Here is a 23,973-nt window from a genome sequence, read left to right on the forward strand (position 1 = left end):
TGTCGCGTTTCCTCGCACGGCGGGTCGACCACGACGGCTGTTGTTACGGGAGTTCACGTGCGCGTGTTGTGTATAAACACGCACACACACACACGCGCACACACGCGCGTGTGCGTGCGTGCGTGTGCGTGGGTGTGCGCGTGTGTGTGTGTGTGCGTGTGTGCGTGTGTGCGTGCGTGCGTGTGCGTGGGTGTGCGTGTGTGTGTGCGTGCGTGCGTGTGTGCGTGTGTGCGTGTGTGCGTGTGTGTGCGTGCGTGGGTGTGCGTGGGTGTGCGTGTGTGCGTGAGTAAGTGTGTGCGTGCGTGTGCGTGCGTGTGTGGTCTCGACGGCGGGGTTTCGCCACAAACTCGCTGATCAGCAGGTCGTCGCGTGCGGTGGGATACAAGCCTGGGCGACCCCCGCCTCTTCCGAGGTGTCTGAGCCAGCGTGGAAGAGTAGGCCAAAAACACCCTCTAGGAGGGAGTTGCCGAGAGCGCGCTCGGAGTGGAGGCGCCCCTTCCACCAGCGGTGGCTCGAGGGGGCAATTGGAGGGGCTGCACCTTCACCGTCTACCGCGCGGTCCGGTGACGACTTCGCGCCGCACGGCGACGATGGTCAAGTCGTCGGGTCGACGACGACGAGAGAGCGACGACAAAGCGTCGCGTCCCCTCGCGCACACACACGTGACGTCAACAACAACAACAACAAAAAGGGGGAGGGGGGAAAGCGCAAATTCCAAAGGAAAACCAAAACAACAACCTTGCAGAGGCAAAAGAGTTCCGCGTCAGAACAAATAAAAGCTCCAACGAAACACCAACCTCGCCACCACCCCCCCTCCACCAGCACCACGGCCACCGCCACCGCTACCACGTCCACCGCCGCCACATGCGTTAGTCCATCGGGGTAGGAGGGAAGGGCGGTTAGCAACAACGAACACCGCTTTCAAGAAGCGCGCCGCACAGAAAGACGCGAGGCTTCCATCTCGGCCGACGGGACGCTGACCCCTGCCGCATCACCGCACCCGCCACCACCACCACCACGACACCACCACGACACCACCACGACACCACCACGACACCACCACGACACCACCACCGCCACCGAGAACCCACACCTCCTGAAAGCAACCGACACCGCCAGGACAGTTTACAGAAGCCAAGCGACTGCCCCCCGTGGCCTGTCACGAACCCTTCTTCAGGTCCGTGCAGGTGCCGCAGGTAGCGGTCTCTCCGTCGACGTCGCCTGCCAAGGGGTCACGTGGTTCAAGCAGAGCTGCGTTAGGGGGTGGCACGGCGCTCCCAGCCACGCCAAACACAAGGACAATGGTAGTCCCCCCCCCCCTACTCCCCCCCCCCCTACGTGTTGACAAAGATCACCCCCGTATAGTTCTAGATTTGAAACTTTCGTGACTGCAAGGATTCATATTCTTAGGTTTTTTTCGGTAAAGTCACGTAGGTAAAAAAAATTAATTAAAATTAATGAAAGTAAAATAAAAATCACGACGTTTTCGGAGGCAACACAAGCTTCCGTCTTCGGGTGGAACCGTCACAGCTACTTGATACAGCAAGTTACTTGATACAGCTATCGTGCTGTGACGGTTCCACCTGAAGACGGAAGCTTGTGTTGCCTCCGAAACGTCGTGATTTTTATTTTATTTTTATTTATTTTAATTTTTTACTTGATACAGCTATCGTGCTGTGACGGTTCCACCTGAAGACGGAAGCTTGTGTTGCCTCCGAAACGTCGTGATTTTTATTTTATTTTTATTTATTTTAATTTTTTACTTGATACAGCTATCGTGCTGTGACGGTTCCACCTGAAGACGGAAGCTTGTGTTGCCTCCGAAACGTCGTGATTTTTATTTTATTTTTATTTATTTTAATTTTTTACTTGATACAGCTATCGTGCTGTGACGGTTCCACCTGAAGACGGAAGCTTGTGTTGCCTCCGAAACGTCGTGATTTTTATTTTATTTTTATTTATTTTAATTTTTTACTTGATACAGCAATCGTGCTGTGACGGTTCCACCTGAAGACGGAAGCTTGCGTTGCCTCCGAAACGTCGTGATTTTTATTTTATTTTTAATTTACTTTTATGAATTTTTATTTTTTACCTACGTGACTTTACCGAAAAAACCTAAGAATTTGAATCCTTGCAGTCACAGTGTGTTTGCGGGTCGGTGAGTAAGCGAGTGAGTTGGTAAGTCAGCGGGTGAGTGAGTGTGCAAACGAGTGAGCGAGCAAATGGGTAAGTGAGCGATCATGCGAGCAGACGAGTGGGCAAGTAGGTGGGTGGGCAGGTCAGTGAGCGAGCAGGTAGGTGAGCGGATAGATGAGTAGGCAGGTGAGTTAGTGAGTGATGTAAGAGAGTGAGTGGATAGGCGAGTGAGTGAATGGGTAGACGAGTGGGCACGTGAGTGAGCTGGTAGGTGAGTGGTCAAATGAGCGAGCGGGAAGGCAAAACGGCTGGTAGGCGAATGAGCGGGTAGGCGAGTGGCCAGTTGAGTGAGCGAGCGGGTGGGTGAGTCGGCAGGTGAGTGAGCGAGCGCTGTAGGTGAGTGAGCGTTGCCGTGTGGCAGTCACCGTTTCTCGGGAGAGGGGATGTTCTTGGGGGGATCGATACGGATGGTAGGGTCCCACTCCCCGGGGGGCAGCACGATCACCTCGTCGAGGAACTCGTCGATGCCGAGGAGGAGATCCTTGCGGTCGCGAGCCTTGTACACCACGTCGTGGAACAGCTGGGAGTGGGCGGGGAGGGTGTGGATGGCGCAGAGAGGGGCCACATTCACTTGCTAACCCACTCACCCACTCGCTCACCCGCTCGCTCACCCGCTCGCTCACCCACCCGCTCACCCACCCGCTCACTCGCCAGCCCACCGGGTCACCCATCCCACCCACCCGCTCATTGACCAAGCCACCCACTGACTCGTTCACTCACTCCCTCCACTCGATGGCACCCACAACGCGCACTCACACACACACACAGCTACGCACTCACACTTGCCTTCAACAAAATCCAGACACACCCCCGCCCCCGCCCCCCCACGCTGTGTCTCGCTTCGCCCGCAGACGGCCCCCCGCGCGCGTCCCGTTCCGCTTCGCGATCGCGCGCGAGCGGAGGGATCGCTCACCTCGTCAGACATGAGCGTGGCCATGGCTCTGCCGATCTCGTGGTACTCCTTGCCCCTGCCCTTGGGTCCCATGAGCACGAACATGAACCTGGCACGGGGGGGGGGGGCAAAGGTGGGAACATCACGGCACCGCACCGCGTGCCTGGCAGAACGTCTTCAATCGCCGCACAGCACGAAACAAAGACAAAGATCCTCTGCCGTGTGTAGCCTTAACGGACTGTCGGGGCAAGTGCCGTTAGCGAGCAGCACCGGGGTGGGTGGCCAGCACCACCCTCGGCCGCCTTTGTCTCCCCCAGTGGTGGTGTTTACACACCGCACCAGGTATTCTATTGAGGCTGAGTCGCCCTAGGGGGGGCCCGGGACCGGTGCAGATAATCGTCACTGGTGTTGGCTGTGAGCGGGAATCGAACGCGGGTAACCCGGGTTCGTAGCGCAGCGCGCTAACCGCTACACTACCGCTCCCCACAGCACACAGACACACAGACACACACAGACACACACACACAGACAACAACAACAACCTCCATTCGCCACTTAGTGGCGGTGACGTCACCACAACGCTTGTGCCAGGCTATGTGCACACAGACATACACACGCGTTGTCCTTCCCTCGCACCTAAGATGAGCACGGTTGGCTACGTACGGCGCGAAAGAAGTTCAACGTGCACGCGTACAACAAACAAATAACACCGCTCGGATTCACCTGGCGGGGGACGGGCACCTCCGTGAGCCTCACCTGCTGGTGGTCTCACTCTGTGAGCCTCACCTGGTGAGGAGTGAGCATCTCTGTGAGCCTCACCTGGTGGTGGTCTCACTCTGTGAGTCTCACCTGGTGGGGAGTGAGCATCTCTGTGAGCCTCAGCTGGTGGTGGTCTCACTCTGTGAGCCTCACCTGGTGGGGAGTGAGCATCTCTGTGAGTCTCACCTGATGGTGGTCTCACTCTGTGAGTCTCACCTGGTGAGGAGTGAGCATCTCTGTGAGCCTCACCTGGTGGTGGTCTCACTCTGTGAGTCTCACCTGGTGGGGAGTGAGCATCTCTGTGAGCCTCACCTGGTGGTGGTCTCACTCTGTGAGCCTCACCTGGTGAGGAGTGAGCATCTCTGTGAGCCTCACCTGGTGGTGGTCTCACTCTGTGAGCCTCACCTGGTGAGGAGTGAGCATCTCTGTGAGTCTCACCTGGTGGTGGTCTCACTCTGTGAGCCTCACCTGGTGAGGAGTGAGCATCTCTGTGAGTCTCACCTGGTGGTGGTCTCACTCTGTGAGCCTCACCTGGTGAGGAGTGAGCATCTCTGTGAGTCTCACCTGGTGGTGGTCTCACTCTGTGAGTCTCACCTGGTGAGGAGTGAGTATCTCTGTGAGTCTCACCTGGTGATGGTCTCACTCTGTGAGTCTCACCTGGTGAGGAGTGAGCATCTCTGTGAGTCTCACCTGGTGGTGGTCTCACTCTGTGAGTCTCACCTGGTGGGGAGTGAGCATCTCTGTGAGTCTCACCTGGTGGTGGTCTCACTCTGTGAGCCTCACCTGGTGGGGAGTGAGCATCTCTGTGAGTCTCACCTGGTGGTGGTCCCACTCTGTGAGTCTCACCTGGTGAGGAGTGAGCATCTCTGTGAGTCTCACCTGGTGGTGGTCTCACTCTGTGAGCCTCACCTGGTGAGGAGTGAGCATCTCTGTGAGCCTCACCTGGTGGGCACGGGCACCTCTGTGAGCCTCACCTGGTGAGGAGTGAGCACCTCTGTGAGTCTCACCTGGTGAGGAGTGGGCACCTCTGTGAGCCTCACCTGGTGAGGAGTGAGCACCTCTGTGAGCCTCACCTGGTGATGAGTGAGCATCTCTGTGAGCCTCACCTGGTGGGCACGGGCACCTCTGTGAGCCCTCCGAGGGTCGTGGCCGTCTGGAGGCGAACGAACGCCACGAAAGGCGTCTCCAGGAAGTCGACTTCCCCCACCAGAATGTTGGAGGCCTCCGCGTCGCGCGGAATCTTCTTGATGAACCGGTTTTTCATCTGCAGCGGAGGGCACAGGGAGCGATCGTTGCGTTCATTAATATGCAGGGACTCATCTACTTGTGGCCATTCTTTTTACGAACTTTCAGAGAGTAAGAACAAACCTGGTCCGTATGTCCAAGTCGCCTGTTCGGACCGAGAGTCGTAAGTTCAACCGCCGCACAATAGATGGCGGTGGTTGTTGAACCAGTGGCATCTACATCTGCAGAACGCGAAGAACCAGTGGCATCTACATCTGCAGAACGCGAAGAACCAGTGGCATCTACATCTGCAGAACGCGAAGAACCAGTGGCATCTACATCTGCAGAACGCGAAGAACCAGTGGCATCTACATCTGCAGAACGCGAAGAACCAGTGGCATCTACATCTACAGAACGTGAAGAACCAGTGGCATCTACATCTACAGAACATGAATAACCAGTGGCATCTGCATCTGTAGGACGTGAGGAACCAGTGGCATCTACATCTACAGAACATGAATAACCAGTGGCATCTACATCTGCAGAACGTGAAGAACCAGTGGCATCTACATCTACAGAACATGAATAACCAGTGGCATCTACATCTACAGAACATGAATAACCAGTGGCATCTACATCTACAGAACATGAATAACCAGTGGCATCTGCATCTACAGAACGTGAAGAACCAGTGGCATCTACATCTACAGAACATGAATAACCAGTGGCATCTACATCTACAGAACATGAAGAACCAGTGGCATCTGCATCTGTAGGACGTGAATAACCAGTGCCGTACAACATGTTTGGAATCGACAAGAGTAAAGTTGGACTTACGAACAAATCGACTTACGAACAGACCTCCGGAACCTAACTCGTTCGTCATTAGAGGAGTGCCTGTAATCATCATCATCGTCATCATCGTCGTCATCATCGCTCTCGTTGTAATTAACAATGGGGGATCATCCATCCAGTGCTGGGGCGATTAACGCGCAGAGATCGGCCGCTGAGTTGTGATCGTCGCTGCTGCTGCTGCTGCGACTGCCACCATCAGCGGCCAGCTACACGTGAATGTCCCGGTGGTGGGGGCATGGATATCCGTGGAGGTGGGGGGGAGGGGAAGGGAGGGAGAGGAGGGAGGATGGAGGCGTGTATGTATCTAATGGAAATGTTTAAACATATATAAAATGTGTGTTTTAGTTCATGTTTTTCAGTAACAATACAGAACCGATTAATCTAATTTATAAAAAATGAGATTGAGTAAAAAAAAACACGGTCTGATGTATTATCCGGCCGAGACCATGGGACATTGAGAGAGTGAGAGGGCTCTGGGTTAGGGTGAGACGTGGGAGACGACACGGGGAAGAAAGGGGTGGAGAGGGGAGAGATGTGGGTGGAGTGATATCGAGTGGAGAGTTTCCTCAAATACTCCACCAGAGATCCCTGCCACAGCGCCTCCAGATGGAGTATCTTCCTCTAAGCAGGTGGAGGGTGTGCGTAGGTACGTGCGTAGGTGTGTGGGTGGGTGTGTGCGTGGATGCGTGGGTGGGTGTGTGCGTGGGTGCGTGGGTGGGTGGGTGCGTGGGTGGGTGTGTGCGTGGGTGGGTGTGTGCGTGGGTGCGTGCGTGCGTGGGTGCGTGGGTGGGTGGGTGCGTGCGTGGGTGGGTGGATGCGTGCGTGGGTGGGTGGGTGGTTGCGTGGGTGGCTGCGTGGGTGGCTGCGTGGGTGGCTGCGTGGGTGGCTGCGTGCGTGGATGCGTGCGTGGATGCGTGCGTGGATGCGTGCGTGGATGTGTGGGTGGGTGGGTGCGTGCAGGCCCCCACCTGGTCCTTCCCAGGGATCTCCAGGATGTCGCTGCCGTTGCCGGCTGCTGTGGATTTCCGCGGACTGCCGTTGAGGCTGCCTGTGTGAAGATGCCGCGAAGCAGCAGGGGACGAACGTCATTTCATCATCATCATCATCGAACATCCGTATAATCGCCAATCTTCATCATCGATCAACTCCATCGATCATTACGTAATAGCGTGAAGTCACATCTCAATCTCACCAGCCAGGGCCTCGTCCGATACAACAGTGGGAACAGGGTGCAATGATAGCTACAGGATATATATAAATATATCGCGCGTGTGTGTAGAATTAAAAACGCAGAATATACAAGAGGGGAACAAATCATAATCAGAGGGCATTTGGGGGATTTTGCGAGGCACGGATTGGCAGAACCCAAGCGGCACGGCCCTGCAAGTGGGACCCTGGCGAGAGGCACGGAGATGCGGGTGGCGCCGGGGGGGGGAGGGGGAGGCAAAGCGATGCCACGTGGTCGATCAGGGGCCAGGGATGGCAGCACTGCGAGGGACGTTGCACCAGGCGTCGTGGTGCGGGCAGTGTCGTGGCAAGGGCTGGATGGAGCGGTGGCCACCCCAATGATGAGGCACATGAACGGTGGGGATCAGTGGGACACGAGGGGATGGGGGGGAGGGCGAGGGACAAGGGGGGTACATGGTGGGATAAGGAGGTGTGGGGGGGGGGGGGCACTGGGACAAAGTGCGTGGCTGGCAGGGACCAGGACTGCGGTGTCCGTGTTTACAGCAGGGCAACGCGAGGACACGGGGGGTGGTATCTGTGAGTTGCACCTTCCCTTTAAAGGTCACATTCAAGTTACAGGCCCTCAAAGGTCACCCAGGTGCCCCGAGGGAGTTTGTTCTGCGGCTTTAAATAAATGATGGCCCCGGTCGTGGAAGAGGAGCCGTCTGGGATCGCTTACGGTGGGAAATGCAACTTGAACGTGAATACGTAACTGTTTGAATTAAACCCACGAAAGACAATAATGATTGCGGAGGTTTGTGTTTGAACATCCGTCAGTGGCATTGGCCCTACAAGGGGAAAACACGTGGTTTGACAGGTGGCATTTCAGGCAATGTCCCGACAACATTGTTGCTGTTGTTGTTTTAGGAGATTATTGTTGACTTCAAGCTTTCGTGACTGCAGGAATCCATATTCGTTGGGTCTTTGTTGTTGTTGTTGAGGAATCTGTAGAGTTTCTTATCCGTCCTTTGCGCGCCACTAACCAGCGCAGCGTCACGCCAAGACAAAATCGGTTCGAAAAACGACTTCGCCGGTCCCAGCGCGCGGGTTTCGCGGTGGGTCCACCAACTCACCAATGGCTCATTCCACTTCTTGGGAAGGGGTGGGGTGGGTGGGGTGGGGTTAGGGGGGGGGGGCGGTGGGGGGGTGGGGTTGGGGGGGTTTGGGGGGGGGTGGGTTTGGGGGGGGGGTTATTTTGTCAGCGTGGCGGCACGCGCCAGCCCTGTGTCACCACGTGCCATGGCCCAGATCATCGCGTCTCCTGGCTGGGCGTGGGGGGGATAGTCGTGGGGTTGTGTGTGGGTGTTGGTGCTTGTCTACCCACGCACTTTACGACTCCGTGACCCGGGCTGTGTTTGTGTAGCGGTGAGCGCTACGCTGCGCTACGAAGCCGCCGGCGAGCCGAGTTCGATTCCCAGCTCACGGCCAACAGCGGTGACGATTATCTGACCCGGTCCTGAGCCCTCCCCTAGGTCGACTCAGACTCAAATGAGTACTTGGCGCGGTGTGGAGTAAACATCGCCACTCGGGAGACAAAGGCGGCCGGGCGTGATGCTGGTCACCCACCCCCTCGTGTCACGACGCGCCGGCCTTCATAGTAGGTGCTTGCCCCAAAACAGCACTTGCCCCAAAAGTCTGTAAAGGCTACACGGTGGATCTTTGCCTTTTGCCATGAGAATCCCGCCGTTGTTGGCGTGAACGCGAGAGCGACCCCCCGCCCCCCCCCCCCCCATTAGAGACGATCTACTCTGCACGCATCGTAACAAACTTTTACGGCGGTGCCGTATCACCGCGCCGATTGAGAGAGAGAGAGACTTGGAGCAAATGATGGCTTAGGGCGGCAATTGCATCACCCCGTTTGTTCGCTCGGCTGATAATCGACGTCTTGTTTTACGACCTTTTCGTGGGGATTTTTTTGGCATCCGTCAACCCGGACGCCTCGGGCGATCGCACGTAGACCAAGCGGGGGAAAGACGGTTACGTAAATTGAAATGCGATCTGAGTTAATGTGAATTATGCAGGGTGGGGGTGTGGGGGGGAGTTTGTTGGTGTTGCCTTTTTTCCTGTAAGTAGAATAAAGGGTGCCACGGTGGCGAGATGTTAACAACCTCGCCTGGTATGAAGGAGGTTGTGAGTTCGGTCCCGACACTGACGCCTGTTGTATATTTGGAGTTTTGTGTGTCTCTCTCTCTGTGGTGAGATGTTAACAACCTCGCCTGGTATACAGGAGGTCGTCGGTTCGATCCTGACCCTGACGCTGCTGTATATTTGGAGTTTTGCGTGTCTCTCCACGTCCTCCGGTGTTTCCCCTCCACATTTAGAATGAACATCACCACGCGCTTAGAGTAATTAGGCGGCTATACATTCCCACACGATTGAATACGCCAACTTCGTTGCGCTATCATTCCGTGGTAGCCAGGTCGCTTCTGAAAAAGAGCCGTGGGCCTCATCCGCTAAAGTAAAACAAATATATAGTTTAGTTTTAGAGAGGGGCGGGGGCTCGCGCTGGTGATTAACTCGGAACGTGGTAATGGCTAAGCCGTGTGTGGGAGTACGGTCAGCGGGTGACCAGCCTGCTCTTGTGGACGGTGTTTATCGTGAAACCCCGGGCTATCCACCAGAAAGCCACAACGCCTGCCAAGCCCAGGGGTAGCAAGGCGCTGGGCACACAGGCACACACGAAAGTAATTGAACCCCAAAAAAGGGGTTATTGGTACACACTCTGGGTGCCAATTGCCAACAATTATTTTCTCGAATAATCTTATCTCGAGATTAGGAATATCTATGATAGTAAGGTCGTCGTGATAGCTATTTATTTATTTATTACGGGGGAAATGGTGTCGTTCAGGAGAAAGAGGCACCGCAGTCCGTTTGGTGGACACTTCATGGTGGACACTGCTCGTGGTGGACACTGCACGTGGTGGACACTCTGTGAGCGTGTGCAGTGCGGGGCACGCGTGGGCACGAGCCCCCCCCCCCCAATCCCAACCCTCCGCCGCCTACCCGCCCGAGGAGTGACCTTGACCCCCCCCCCCCCCCGGTGTCCGCACAAACCCACTCGCCCTCTTCGCTCGGCCGACTCTTCCGCAGAGCCTCACCCGCCCTCTTGAACTCACACCCCACTCATCTACAGCCTCCACCCCCCACCACCCCCTCTCCCTCACTCTCTCCCTCCCCCCCTCCTCCCTCCCCCCCCCCCCACCGCTCCCTCCCCCTCACTCCCTCCCCCACTCCTCCCTCCCCCTCTCTCCCTCCCCCTCCTCCCTCCCCCCCTCCTCCCTCCCCCCCTCTCCCTCCCCCTCACTCCCTCCCCCCCTCTCCCTCCCCCTCCTCCCTCCCCCCTCCTCCCTCCCCCCTCTCCCTCCCTCCCTCCCCCCCCTTCTCCTCCCCCTCCCCTAGAACTCTTCCGATCGTTCGAAACTTCGAGACTTTTTTTCTGGCGCCGTGTGAATGGAAGTTGCCTGCCGCTGTTCGTTTTCGTTCCACGAGCTTTCAACGAGACGATGAGCTCATTCACAATCCGCGTTCTTTTGTGAATTAAGTCACGTGGCCATTCACTCGAGGTCAGAGCTCCGGCTGACCCCTGACCGACACCCGTTGTCATCGTCAGCGAAACGTGGAATGCTTTTAAACACTTTTGCTTAATTTTGTTTTGCTCTTTTCGGCGTAACCGGATTGACGAACAAACTTTTTCATCGATTGGCACAGATTTGCACCACGAGACGCATTCGATCTGTTTGCCTGTGTCGGACGGCGGGGGGTACGTTACTCTTATTGTTGTTGTTGTTGAGTGGCGAGGCTGTACTGCTGTGTTGCGTACGTGGTGCGCGCCTGCCAACGTTAGCTCAACGTTAGTCCCAACGTTGGACCAACGGTGGCCCAACATACCATCCCAACGTCAACCAACGTTATCCCAACGTTAGTCCCAACGTCAACCAACGTTAGCCCAACGTTGGGCTAACGTTGGTTCAGCGGTCCCAAGGGGCCATCCATTGAGTAGGTACGCAAAAATCTGTCAAAACTTGACCCCTCCCTGTACGCACGCGGACTTTCTACACCCCCCCCCCCCACCTGCGTACGTGCGCTTGACGCACCCCCCCCCCCCCCCGAATCCTATATTTAATCCACGCAGAAACGATCAAGAATTAATAATATTAACGTGTTTAAGCAAATGAGTTAGATAGTCCACCGCCGGACTATCTAACTCATTTGAAGGCCAATGTAGACAGATTATTATCGAGGCTTCACCCCCACTCCCCCGTTTCCTATGCGTTCATTGTCAGTAGAACCCCCCATACACAAGCGTACCCATTTGGGTTACCCCCCCCCCTCCCTCAATGCGTACGAACTAAATGGATGCCCCCTAACCGCATGCGAACATTGGCCCGACGCCGGAGATCCAGTCGACATGGAACATTGGCCCGACGTCGGGTCCAACGCTTCCAACCGCGTGCCGACGTTAACCTAACGTTAGCACGTTTACTGGAAGGGGGTGGGGGAGGGGGGGTTGGGTGAGAGATGCGTCGTCGCCGGGGCTTAGCTCACTCGTGCCGGACACCGACTTCCCGATGTCCGTGAGGGACCTCAGCCCGGACTTCTTGGTCTGGTGGCGATGTCTCCGCAGGAGCGCGTGCGACACTTTGTCCCTCTGCTCGCTCCGCAGCTGGCCGCTCGCGATTTGGCTTCCTATCATCAGGTCTGCACGCAGCACACAAGAAGACACAGATCCCCCGTGTAGCCTTAACGGACTGTAGGGGCAAGTGCTGTTAGAGAGCAGGTATGAAGGCCGGAACGGTACACGAGGGGGTGGGTGGCCAGCACCACGCCCGACCGCCTTTGTGTCCCTAGTGGCAATGCTTGCACACCGCACCAGGTACTCATTGTAGGCTGAGTCGACCTAGGGGAGGCTCAGGACCCGTTCAGATAATAATCGTCACTGGTGTTGGCCGTGAGCGGGTATCGAACTCGAGTCGCTGGGTTAACCACTGCGCTACCGCTATGATCACGCACACACACACACGCTGCCGCTAAGATCAAACAACAACAACAACCGCCATTCTCCACTAAGTGGCGGTGACGTCACCACGCCGCTTGTGCCAGGCCATGTGCACCTAGAGGCCACCTGAAGTGTCGAACGCCCGCTGGCAGGAGGTCACGGGGCAGACCCAGCAGGTGCCACGGGTCGACTGACTGAGATGACCGTCAGTCGACCCGTGATCAAACACACACACACGCGCATCACTCCCTACACCGCACGTGCTTTACCTTTCGCACAATAGACAAAGATCCAGCGAGTGCAGCGGCGTGTAGGGGCTGTGCAGCGTAATGCAGAGACTGGGTGAAGCTATGTGCAGAGGCTGTGAAGCGGAGTGCATCGGAGTGAAGCGAGTGCAGCTGCGTAAAGAGACGGTGTGCGGAGGCTGTGCAGCGACGGTCGTGAAGCGTTGTGCAGAAGCGGTGCGGCGGGGGTTCAACTGCGTGCAGCGGCGGTGCAACGGCCGACGCGTAGCTGTGTGCAGCTGCATCTTTGATCGTGCAGCGAGCGTATCGGCGGTCGTGCAGAGTAGTGCAGAGGCGGAGTGGCGGTGGTGCAACTGCTTGCGGCAGCTATGCAGCCCATTCAGTGGCGGTAGTGCAGCGTCGTGCAGCGGCGGTGGTGCAGCGTGGTGCAGCAGCGAGTGCAGTGGCGGTGGTGCAAGGTCGTGCAGTGGCGGTAGTGCAGCGTCGTGCAGCGGCGGTGGAGCAGCGGTGTGAAGCGGCGAGTGCAGCGGCGGTAGTGTAGCGTGGTGCAGCAGCGAGTGCAGCGGTGTGCAGCGGCGGTGGTGCAGCGGCGTGGCACGCACCCACGATGTGCGGCAGCGTGAGCGCCTCCAGGTCGAGCAGCACGGCCCCGAGCTGGATGCAGGAGCGCAGCTCGAAGAGTGCGTGCAGCGACAGCGTGGCCACGTGCGGCTTGCTCCATCGCTCGCCCCCCGCCTCCACCTTCTCCTCGAACTTGACCCACCTGGCACGTCACACGATCAACATCATCGTCGTCACGATCATCGTCGTAATCAGACGGTCGTATGGCTGCCGATGTAGTTGGCAGTGGAGCACGCGAACAAATCACAGCGACGACAGCAACACAAACTGAACGCGTCTTCTTGGTTCTTTCGGTAAAGTCACGTAGAAGGGAAGTAATAAAATAATGAAAATAAAACGTAATAAAATAATTCTCACGACGTTTCGGCCACAACGCAAGCAGCCGTCCTCAGGTGAAGACCAGGTCTGTCGGGGAGACAGCGTCTGAATGAACTGAACGCGTCCTTCGACAGCACTGCTGCTGTTGGCGCATCGGCAGGAGCTTATGTACTTATGCAATTTCTGCTCGTGTACTTTATTTTATAATGACTTGCTTACATTTTCTAGATTGTACAGGGCGGTCCAGATGCACTTGCGACCCCCCCATTTAATTCTCTACAAAGTGTATTTTTAAAGTAAGATTTTTAAAAAATATAAATATAACATGCAAAAGGTAAACAAATGTTAGGGGTTAATTAATTGGAGTGGGGGGGGTCACAATACATCTGAACCACGCCTGTACACTCATATCGTTGTGGTGAACTGTCGTCGTTAATTGCTAACCCGCCCTAACTGGACATCTTTAAAAAAAAAAACCTTCATAGCTCATCGGATTCCTCCTACAGTCGAAGATACAAATGTTCTGATTCTGTTCAAGGAGAGATGTTTAATCAGAAACGTTTAGAATAACGTCCCCTCTTCATAGTACGCGCACGCGAGAGGACACAGAGATTCGTGTTGGAGAATGCACTTTACACCATGGGGCCGGCCAGATAAGAATGTCATAAAATTTGTTTCCGGATCAACATTTTGCAGCTAAGCATATGAATAGTCAGACTCTTAGTCAGCTATTGATTATATTATCGGACAACCCCTTTCACTGATAACCCCCCCCCTCCACACTATCATTGCCAATTCAAACTAATCCATATTAAGAGTAATTACTGGGTGTTTTCATTTTCTCTCCTTAAAATGTTGCTGGCGCGTTGCATTGTGGGTCACCGCGTGGGATCGCCACACGAGGACCATGCAGAGACAAGACGGCGTCAGCGTCACCCGACGATTGCATTCCTTCTGGAGGGTCCCCGTCGATTTCCTTTGCCCTTTGCTCTGCTAATGCTCTTGCTTCATCGCCGTCTCGTTCCTTATTCTCGTCGCTTTTTTTAGTTTTGCGTCTGATTTTAACGGCCTGGGTCAAAACTCGCAAACTGACCCTGCTATCCTGGTCTCCTTTCTCTCTGTGTCTTGGAGGTCTCAACGGGTTAAATCAATAAACTTGAAATTTGCAAGGGTCCAAGTGGCGATGTTGACCACAAAGATAAAAGATCCCCCGTGTAGCCTGCAACAGACTGTTGGGGCAAGTGCTGTTAGCGAGCACCTATGAAGGCCGGCACGGCACACGGAGGGGGTGGGCGGCCAGCACCACGCCCGACCGCCTTTGTCTCCCCAGTGGCGATATTTACACACCGCACCAGGTGCTAATTTGAGGCTGAGTCGACCTAGGGGAGGCCCAGGACCGGTTCAGATAATCGTCACTGGGTGTTGGCCGTGAGCGGGAATCGATCCCGGGTCGCCGTGTTCATAGCGCAGCGTAGCGCTAACCGCTGCGCCACCGCTCCCCACGTTGTTGACCGCACGCGCGCACGCACGCGCGCACGCACGCGCGCACGCACGCACGCACGCGCGCACGCGCGCGCGCGCGCGCGGACGGTGTTTTGGCGAAAGCCGTCACCGGTCGAAGCCCACGGCCGGTTTGGTTGCGGTCGAGAAGCAGGAAGCGCGTCGCGTTCCAGCGCCTGCCAAAGCTTTATATCGTTCTTCTTGGTTCTTTCGGTAAAGTCACATAGAAGGGAAATAATACAATAATAAAAATAAAACATAATAAAATAATTCATGGGAATTATTTTATTATGTTTTATTTTTTATTAAATGAAACATAAGAAAATAATTCAAAGGAATTATAGGAATTATTTTACGAAGTTTTCTTTTTATTCTTTTATTATTTCCCTTCTACGTGACTTTACCGAAAGAACCAAGAAGATGAATCCCTGCAGTCACGAAAGCTTTCAATCGAAACTTTATATTGTTTTTTTTTTGACGTGAGGGTCACTCCGCGCCCACTCGTTTGACAGATTAGATTATCGCGGTTCGGGGAGAAACGCCCGCCGCCTCTCTCTCGCACATCTCCACGGAAGATAATCTTCGCTCAGCATGGGGCGACGTGAGAGGAGGGATGGGGGTGGTGGTGGTGGTGGTGGTGGGGCGGTCGTGCGGCATTTTACTGGGGGTGTCGAAAGGATTAATGGTCAATAAATCAGAACCTAGTAAAACAAACTAAAAAAATCGACACAACCGGCACTGACTCGACAATAAAGAATTAAAAACTACCGTTTGTGGGGGTTTTTTGCAGAAGAAGCACCGATAAACGGGACTGAGGGGGGGCGAATGCAAATTCATGTATTTGGGGGGGGGGGGGAGCGGATTTGAAGTTCCGAAGCAAATCTCCGTGTCTGTAGTCCCACTCGTTTTATGAGCCTCTGTGCCCCAGGTGCATAAGCCACCTTGATTGAGATACCCTCTTGAGCTAACATCCATTTAACTCGGCGCCAAGGGTTACATTTTGAACTTCGTGGTTTCAGTGCAAAGCGGCGGGGGGGGAGGGGGTGGGTTCGGGTGTGCCGCCGGGGAGTTGCCCGTAACCCCGGCGCACCGATAAGTTGCCCTCAACCCTGGCGCACCGATAAGTTGCCCTCAACCCTGGCACCCCGAGAAGCTGCCCTCAACCCCGGCGCCCCGATAAGTTGCCCTCAACCCTGGCGCTCCAATAAGTTGCCCTCAACCCCGGCACCCCGAGAAGCTGCCCTCAACCCCGGCGCCCCGATAAGTTGCCCGCAACCCCGGCACACCGCGAAGTTGCCCTCAACCCCGGCGCACCGACGAGTTGCCCTCAACCCCGGCGCCCCGATAAGTTGCCCTCAACCCCGGCGCCCCGATAAGTTGCCCGCAACCCCGGCACACCGCGAAGTTGCCCTCAACCCCGGCGCACCGACGAGTTGCCCTCAACCCCGGCGCCCCGATAAGTTGCCCTCAACCCCGCGCGCCCCGAGAAGTTGCCCTCAACCCCAGCGCCCCGAAAAGTTGCTCTCAACCCCGGCGCCCCGATAAGTTGCCCGCAACCCCGGCGCCCCGAGGAGTTTCGCTCACCTGGCCGTCTCCTTCCACTCCATGTCCTGCCCGTCGTGGCTGGTGCGCAATTCGTCCAGCTCGGTGAAGAGCTGCGGCGGGGGCGCTCCATCGCCCTCGTCGCTCAGGAAGAGTCGGGCACGCTCCACCCCCGGGGTCACTGCGGACACGAAGATGCTGCGGCTCACGCGAGGACCCGCCAACGCCTCCTCCTCCTGATCCTCCTGATCCTCTCTCGTCCCGCGCCCGTAGCTGCTCTCCTCCTCCTGCTGCTGCTGCTTCTCCACATTCTCCAGCGGGACTTTGATCTCTGACATTGGGGTTTGCTCGTTTGTTTCAAGAGACAGATTTGGTGTCTCGCCCACCCCCTGGCCCCTCTACAAGGGTCTGCCCGGCCGCACCTCGGATGAAACTGGCCTCAAAGCACGGATAACGCGAATGTCCAAAACCGCTTCGACGAAATCGCTCGGTGACTTCTGCCTCCCCTTCTTGTCAGCTGTGATGGTGCAGCGTTTGAACCAACTGGCTAAATGAGTCACGGGACAGACACGTTCGTCGGTGACGGCAACATTCGCAATTAATGTTCTTAATTTTTTTGAGCAAAACACCTGCGTACGGGGTGGTTGGGGGTGATGGCGGTGAGAGAACTCGCTCTTTGCAACAAGAACAACAACAACAAAAAAACAGCCTTTTTCTTTTGTTGTTAAAGTGCAACGGAAATAAATGGTTTATATTTAAAAAAAATAATAATCTTGCTGTCAGGTGTGTGCGGAGCCGCCAGCTGTGATTTGAGTTCGTGGAGCAGTCTTCCCCCCCGCGTCGCGCTCCTCTCGATTCAGCCCCCAGCTGTTTTAGCGGCTGCCTCTTTTTAAGCCGCAGTTTATACGGCTCGTGACGCTGCGTACACAGCGCCAGGCTTACCTGGACAATTATTAACTTATGCCACCTTTCACCACTGCGGAGAGACCGGTCACTCCTCCTCTCGGTCCCCAATTCATTAGCTATAAATAGCGCCGATTATATCCCTGCCTTTCCGTCAACCTTATCCGCCTTGATAATTGGTCTGAATCTCAATGGCCACTTGGTGTGATTTATAAAGTAGTGATTTGACAATTGCCATGCGAGCACTGACTCTTCGCCTCCCCCCCCGCCGTCAACCAGATGTTGTTACGTCTCCTGGAAAAACGCGTTGTGTAAATATTAAACAACACAAAAAACGATATAACCTGGACGCTTGAAGGAATACAGTCCACTCGCATTGATGAGCAAGAGGGCCGATTATATTATCGCAGTGTGACGATCTTCCCGGAGCGGATTCTCAGGATTTGCTGACGCTCCTGAAAGTCAAGACGCTACCCCCCCCCCCCCCAGCCCCCCCCCCCCCCCGCAAAATAAAAACTGGCGGTCGGTGGCAATAAAGGTATGCAAGTCCGGACGCTGCGTGTGTGTGTGTGTCTCACTCTGTGCGTGTGTGTGTCACTCTGTGCGTGTGTGTGTGTTACTCTGTGTGTGTGTCACTCTGTGCGTGTATGTGTCACTCTGCGTGTGTGTGTGTGTCTCACTCTGTGCGTGTGTGTGTCACTCTGTGTGTGTGTATGTGTCACTCTGTGCGTGTGTGTGTCTCACTCTGTGCGTGTGTGTGTCACTCTGTGCGTGTGTGTGTGTCACTCTGTGCGTGTGTGTGTGTGTCATTCTGTGTGTGTGTGTATCACTCTGTGTGTGTGTCACTCTGTGTGTGTGTGTATGTGTCACTCTGTGCGTGTGTGTGTGTCACTCTGTGCGTGTGTGTGTGCCACTCTGTGCGTGCGTGTGTGTGTCACTCTGTGCGTGTGTGTGTGTGTCATTCTGTGTGTGTGTGTATCACTCTGTGTGTGTGTCACTCTGTGTGTGTGTATGTGTCACTCTGTGCGTGTGTGTGTGTCACTCTGTGCGTGTGTGTGTGTCACTCTGTGCGTGCGTGTGTGTGTGTCACTCTGTGTGTGTGTGTCACTCTCTGTGTGTGTGTCACTCTGTGCGTGTGTGTGTGTGTCACTCTGTGCGTGTGTGTTACTCTGTGTGTGTGTGTGTCACTCTGTGTGTGTGTGTCACTCTGTGCGTGTGTGGCACTCTGTGTGTGTGTGTCACTCTGTGTGTGTGTGTCACTTTGTGCGTGTGTGTGTGTCACTCTGTGCGTGTGTGTCACTCTGTGCGTGTGTGTGTGTCACTCTGTGCGTGCGTGTGTGTGTGTCACTCTGTGTGTGTGTGTCACTCTCTGTGTGTGTGTCACTCTGTGCGTGTGTTTGTGTGTCACTCTGTGCGTGTGTGTTACTCTGTGTGTGTGTGTCACTCTGTGTGTGTGTGTCACTCTGTGCGTGTGTGGCACTCTGTGTGTGTGTGTCACTCTGTGTGTGTGTGTCACTTTGTGCGCGTGTGTGTGTGTCACTCTGAGCGTGTGTGTGTGTCACTCTGTGCTTGTGTGTGTGTCACTCTGTGCGTGTGTGTCACTCTGAGCGTGTGTGTGTGTCACTCTGTGCGTGTGTGTCACTCTGTGTGTGTGTGTCACTCTATGCGTGTGTGTGTGTTACGCTCTCTGTGTTACACTGTGTGTGTGTCATGCACGCACGCACACACGCCCACCTACGAATGGCAATACGGACTCACAACTTTTACTTTATAAAACAAGAGAAATAACAACCGCAATAATCCGCAGCACGCGGTAAATAAAATTTACCAAGTGTGCGAGATTGTATTTTTTTTTATTACAAACTAGTGCTGATAATTAAGTGTATAAGGATGTAGACACGGCTGCTGCTGCTGCTGTTAATAGCTGTCGCAGATAGCTGTTGTAGAGATGCACAGCCATCTCAGAAATCTTTCCATCTCGACGAAGCGATCTCAGACATCCGTGTCGAGATGTAATAACCTGTAGAAAAGCCATCGCCTTGAATGTGTTGTCACGGGATGTAAAATGGTCTGTCTCTCTCTAAAAGGGTACTTTTGATGTAAGGTATTTTACCAGTGTACAAAATACACACACCCACACAATGAACACATCTACAGGACGGAATTTTGATCAGACGCAATCTTGGTCTGTGTGTATGCAGCGCTGATGACTTATAAAGAGATCTACTGTCAATCAACAGTCAAGAAATCGAATTCACCCCAACGCTCCAAGTTTGAAAAAACACAAAACCTGAGTAATTTCGAATCACCAAACATGATTGCTCATCACATTCCTCGAGTGGTCGCGTTGGGAGTTTTTTTGCGTCTCCTTTCGGTCTTGACTGAGAGCACAAACAACCTTTGTGCGTAACCGTGACAACACCGAGACCCCCGTTCCCTATCTGCTCGGCGGCGGGAGGGCCAATGTACGTCGCGTGACAGCTGACGGGGGAATCCGAGCAACGTCCATGAATCGGCAGCAAAAGCAACGAACCGGGCAAATCGCTTTTTGTTCCATTGGCAACATCCGAGCGATCGCTCGGGAGGCCTTGACCGAGCCAGTCCGGCGCGGCTCTTCGCTTTCCCACTGCAGAAGCAGAACCGTGCCTGCCGACGTCACAGCCTCAACGAACGTGAACGAGACGCGTGCGGATGACGCCGTCGCAACGGCGGCTCCGTGCCATCATCGCTGCACTGAACATGCACCGAACGCGCCATTAGCCCTGGCCCTGCTTGGCCCCGTGTCTCGTGAGGCCAGCGAGGCGCGGTTTGGTTTCGGCACGGCACGACATTGTGAGCCAGTGGAAACTGACCCCCCCCCCCACCCGCTCACCGCCCCCCCCACCCCCCACCACCACCCCCCGTACCGTGAGGGCGAACGCGGTGGCTCGGCTGGGGTGAGCCAGTGGAGAAAAAAAGACCTAGGTAGGAGATCCCCAACAGCAGTCAAAGTCAGCGCAGCCGCTCATCTCCGAACAGGGCTTCTCTGCCCTTTGACTCCAAGCCTTGAGATTTTATTGGGGTGGGGTGGAGTGTAGGGAAGCTGTGTAGAATGAGTTACACGCTACGTAAAACAACGAGTTGCAATACCCTCTAGGTCGCCCCGCCGATAAAGGCTATAAAATGCAAAGTAACCCTTTAACGAAGTCTCACGGACACTATAATGCTCGCTTACGTCGCAACGCATGGAAGCGCAGTAACGGCGGCCGTTTAGGCGAACGAGTTGCGGTTACCTTCAGCTTGAACCCCCCTCCCCCCTTCTCTTTCTTTTTTACTGCCTCCACTAAATTACAACGACGATTGCCGCCTGAAAGCTCCCGACGCGGCTGCTTCTGGGCAGCGGGACATCGGAGACCACCCGAGGAACTCGTTAGCAGACGACTTCTGTGACACACGGAGTCTGCAGAGTACGAGAGAGCATGGGACGAGTGGTGGTGGTGATGATGATGACGGTGATAATAATCTTTCGTTATTTCAGAATCGTGGTCATTTAGACTGGAGGAATCCTATCACGGGGCCGGCCCAGGACAACGCTGCACGGCTGGCCTGGGAACGCCTGGGAATTTCATAGGAAGAACTAGAGTCTGTGTATAGTCGTGTATAGTAGTGTAGTAGTGTATATTAATGTGGAGCATGAGTCTGTCGCCAGGCAAAGTGAGGTCTGGACCGCCCTACTCAACACGCTGCCGCCGCGACCCTCACCGGGACAAGCAGATCGATAAAAAACTTAATTTGGAGCTTTCATGACCGCAGGAATTACTCTGTGGTTCTTTCGGTAAAGTCACGTATAAAGATAAAATAAAAAATTAAATACTTGCATACGACGTTTCGATTGCAACACAAGCAATCGTCATCAGGTATAAATGAAATAGAAACACAAATCTAGTATACTTAGAAATGTAATGTAATACAACAGAGAGTTGGATAACATAACAGTCAACACCCTACCTGGTTGATTACGTTCTTCCTGAGAATGATAAATTTGAGAGAGAGATAAAACACAGAACCAGAGACATATTGACAGACATATAAGCAGACAGATATCTCTATGATTGCTTGTGTTGCAATCGAAACGTCGTATGCTAGTATTTAATTTATTATTTTATCTTTATACGTGACTTTACCGAAACAACCAAAGAGCATATGCTAAATTCCTCTTGATATGCAAATTATTTTGTCAAGGTCGCTATTCTCCCTACCTCCCCCCCTCCAACCCAGCTTAAATATACGCTCCAAGCTTGGTGGTGTTTCATTCTTCACCTGAGGACGGCTGCTTGCGTTGTGGCCGAAACGTCGTGAGAATTATTTTATTATGTTTTATTTTTATTATTTTATTACTTCCCTTCTACGTGACTTTACCGAAAGAGCCAAGAAGAAAAAAGAACCAAAGAGCAGATCGATAAAACCAACGAACGAACGAATGGATCTGATCCTCATTAGTTCCCAACCACCAACTCCCAGGATTTCCTTCCAGCACCCCCCCCCCTCTTTCACTCTTTACTTTGACAGTGGGAGGCGGTGGGAGAAGCAAGGGGGGAGGGCGGTTTATTTTCCAGAGCTCAGCCCCGTACAGCTCCGGCTGAGATTAAGCCACTTAAGCCTCGATGACGGTGGAGTTTGAGCGTTTATAAAAAATGTTTTTTTTTATCTTCACTAATGTGAGGATGGAAGTCAGCGGTTCACAACATGTTGATCGACCCCCCCCCCCCTGTGGACAGAAAGGTGTTGGGGGTCGTCGGAGGGGGGGGGGGGGTTGCACAAGCTGCAGCGTGGATACCGAGCGGGTCAAATTTTTCGAACTTTAGCGATACGTCGCGGCGACAAAGCGCGCCGATAGGCAACGTGAACAACCACGAGCGTGCCTTGGTGGGGGGGGGGGGGGCGGTGAGGACCCCACTGCGCGTTCAGGTGGTGGAACTCGAGACGAGAGAGAGGGGGGGGGGGCACAGCAAACAGGTCGGCGCATCTGCTGCGGTCATCTCGGTCAGGCAACCCCCCCCCCCCCCGCCCAGTGGCGCCCGGCTCACTTGGCCACGGTGACCTCCCGTCACCGAGCCCCGTGGCACTTTCGCGTGGCCCACAAAAGTGCACCTGGCCTGGCACAGGCGCCGTGGGAGGAGGCTCGGTGGCGAACGGCGGCTGCTGTGGGGCATTGGCTCGGGAACGACGAGGGGTGGTTGGGTGGACGAAGGCCGGGGCGGGTGATGACGCGGACGAGCGAGCGAGCGAGCGGGCGGGTGACGACGCGGACGAGCGAGCGAGCGAGCGGGCGGTGGCCGTCGAGGCACCGGTCACCTCCAGCTGGGTGCAGTGCAGCCCCGAGCGAGAGCCACAACAACAACAACAACGCGTCTCGTCTCAACCGCTGACGCCGTTCAGAGGGTGCGCGCGCACTTCACCTGCGATTAACGTTCCGCTCGTGCCCAGGTGGGGGGAGAGGGGGGGGGCGAGGAGGGAGGGGGTGGGGGGTGAGGAGGGAGGGAGGGGGGGGCGAGGAGGAAGGGGGGCCGAGTAGGGAGGGGGGCGAGTAGGGAGGGGGGGGCGAGGAGGGAGGTAGGGGGGGGGCGAAGAGGGAGGGGGGCAAGGAGAGAGGGGGGGGGCGAGGAAGGAGGGGGGGGCGAGGAGGGGGGCGAGGAGGGAGGGAGGGGGGCAAGGAGGGAGGGGGGGGGCGAGGAAGGAGGGGGGGGGCGAGGAGGGGGGCGAGGAGGGAGGGAGGGGGGCAAGGAGGGAGGGGGGGGGCGAGGAAGGAGGGGGGGGGCGAGGAGGGAGGGAGGGGGGCGAGGAGAGAAGGAGGAGGGAGGGGGGGGATCTCGCGTGACCTCACCGCCTTCTACGACGTTCTTCTGCCGCGGCTGCGCGTCACGCTCACATTCGCCCCTCGTCTAAGCCGCTCGCGGTTTTACGCGAACCGAGATCGCCTCGACGCCGACACGAGCCGCCCGCCGCCGGATCGACACGGCGCGTGTCCGAACCCCGTGCGCGTGTGGGGGGTGTGGGGGGGGGGAGTGGTTCGTGAGCACGGCCAACAATCGGTGACGATTATCTGAACCGGTCCTCGGCGTCAAATGAGTACCCTGGTGTAGCGGTGTGTAGTAAACATCGCCACTGGGGAGACAAAGGCGGCCGGGCGTGGCGTTGGCTACCCACCCCCTTCGTGTGCCGTGCCGGCCTTCATAGGTGCTGCTACTTTGCTAACAGCACTTGCCCCTACAGTCTGGTCAGGCATACCAGCTGCGTGATGCAGAGACTTACATAGAGACCCATAGACTTACATAGAAACCCATAGATTCACATACCAGCTGAGTGATGCAGAAACTTACATAGAGACCCATAGACTTACATAGAGACCCACAGGCTTACATAGAGACCCATAGATTCACCATCCAGCTGCGTGATGCAGAGACTTGCATAGAGACCCATAGACTTACATAGAGACCCATAGACTTACATAGAGACCCATAGATTCACATACCAGCTGAGTGATGCAAAGACTTACATAGAGACCCACAGGCTTACATAGAGACCCATAGATTCACCATCCAGCTGAGTGATGCAAAGACTTACATAGAGACCCATAGACTTACATAGAGACCCATAGATTCACATACCAGCTGAGTGATGCAGAGACTTAGATAGAGACCCATAGACTTACATCT

At 55.2% G+C, this 23,973-nt stretch overlaps 1 protein-coding gene across 2 annotated transcripts in view; it reads right to left on the minus strand.

The window, feature by feature from the left end:
• Window positions 1-23,973, minus strand: part of LOC144732085 (electrogenic sodium bicarbonate cotransporter 1-like) — an 81,206-nt gene that overhangs the window by 24,771 nt on the left and 32,462 nt on the right. For both annotated transcript variants that reach the window (XM_078613348.1, XM_078613347.1), the window contains exons 4-10: window positions 16,418-16,556; window positions 12,997-13,157; window positions 11,699-11,851; window positions 6,895-6,974; window positions 4,954-5,111; window positions 3,110-3,197; window positions 2,562-2,716 (exon numbers count right to left, since the gene is read on the minus strand). In XM_078613348.1, the coding sequence (XP_078469474.1) occupies window positions 2,562-2,716; window positions 3,110-3,197; window positions 4,954-5,111; window positions 6,895-6,974; window positions 11,699-11,851; window positions 12,997-13,157; window positions 16,418-16,556 (934 nt within the window). The remainder of the gene's footprint in view (window positions 1-2,561; window positions 2,717-3,109; window positions 3,198-4,953; window positions 5,112-6,894; window positions 6,975-11,698; window positions 11,852-12,996; window positions 13,158-16,417; window positions 16,557-23,973) is intronic.

The sequence above is a fragment of the Lampetra planeri genome, chromosome 41, assembly GCF_965212315.1.
Source record: "Lampetra planeri chromosome 41, kcLamPlan1.2.h2, whole genome shotgun sequence".
Taxonomy (NCBI): Eukaryota; Metazoa; Chordata; class Hyperoartia; order Petromyzontiformes; family Petromyzontidae; genus Lampetra; species Lampetra planeri.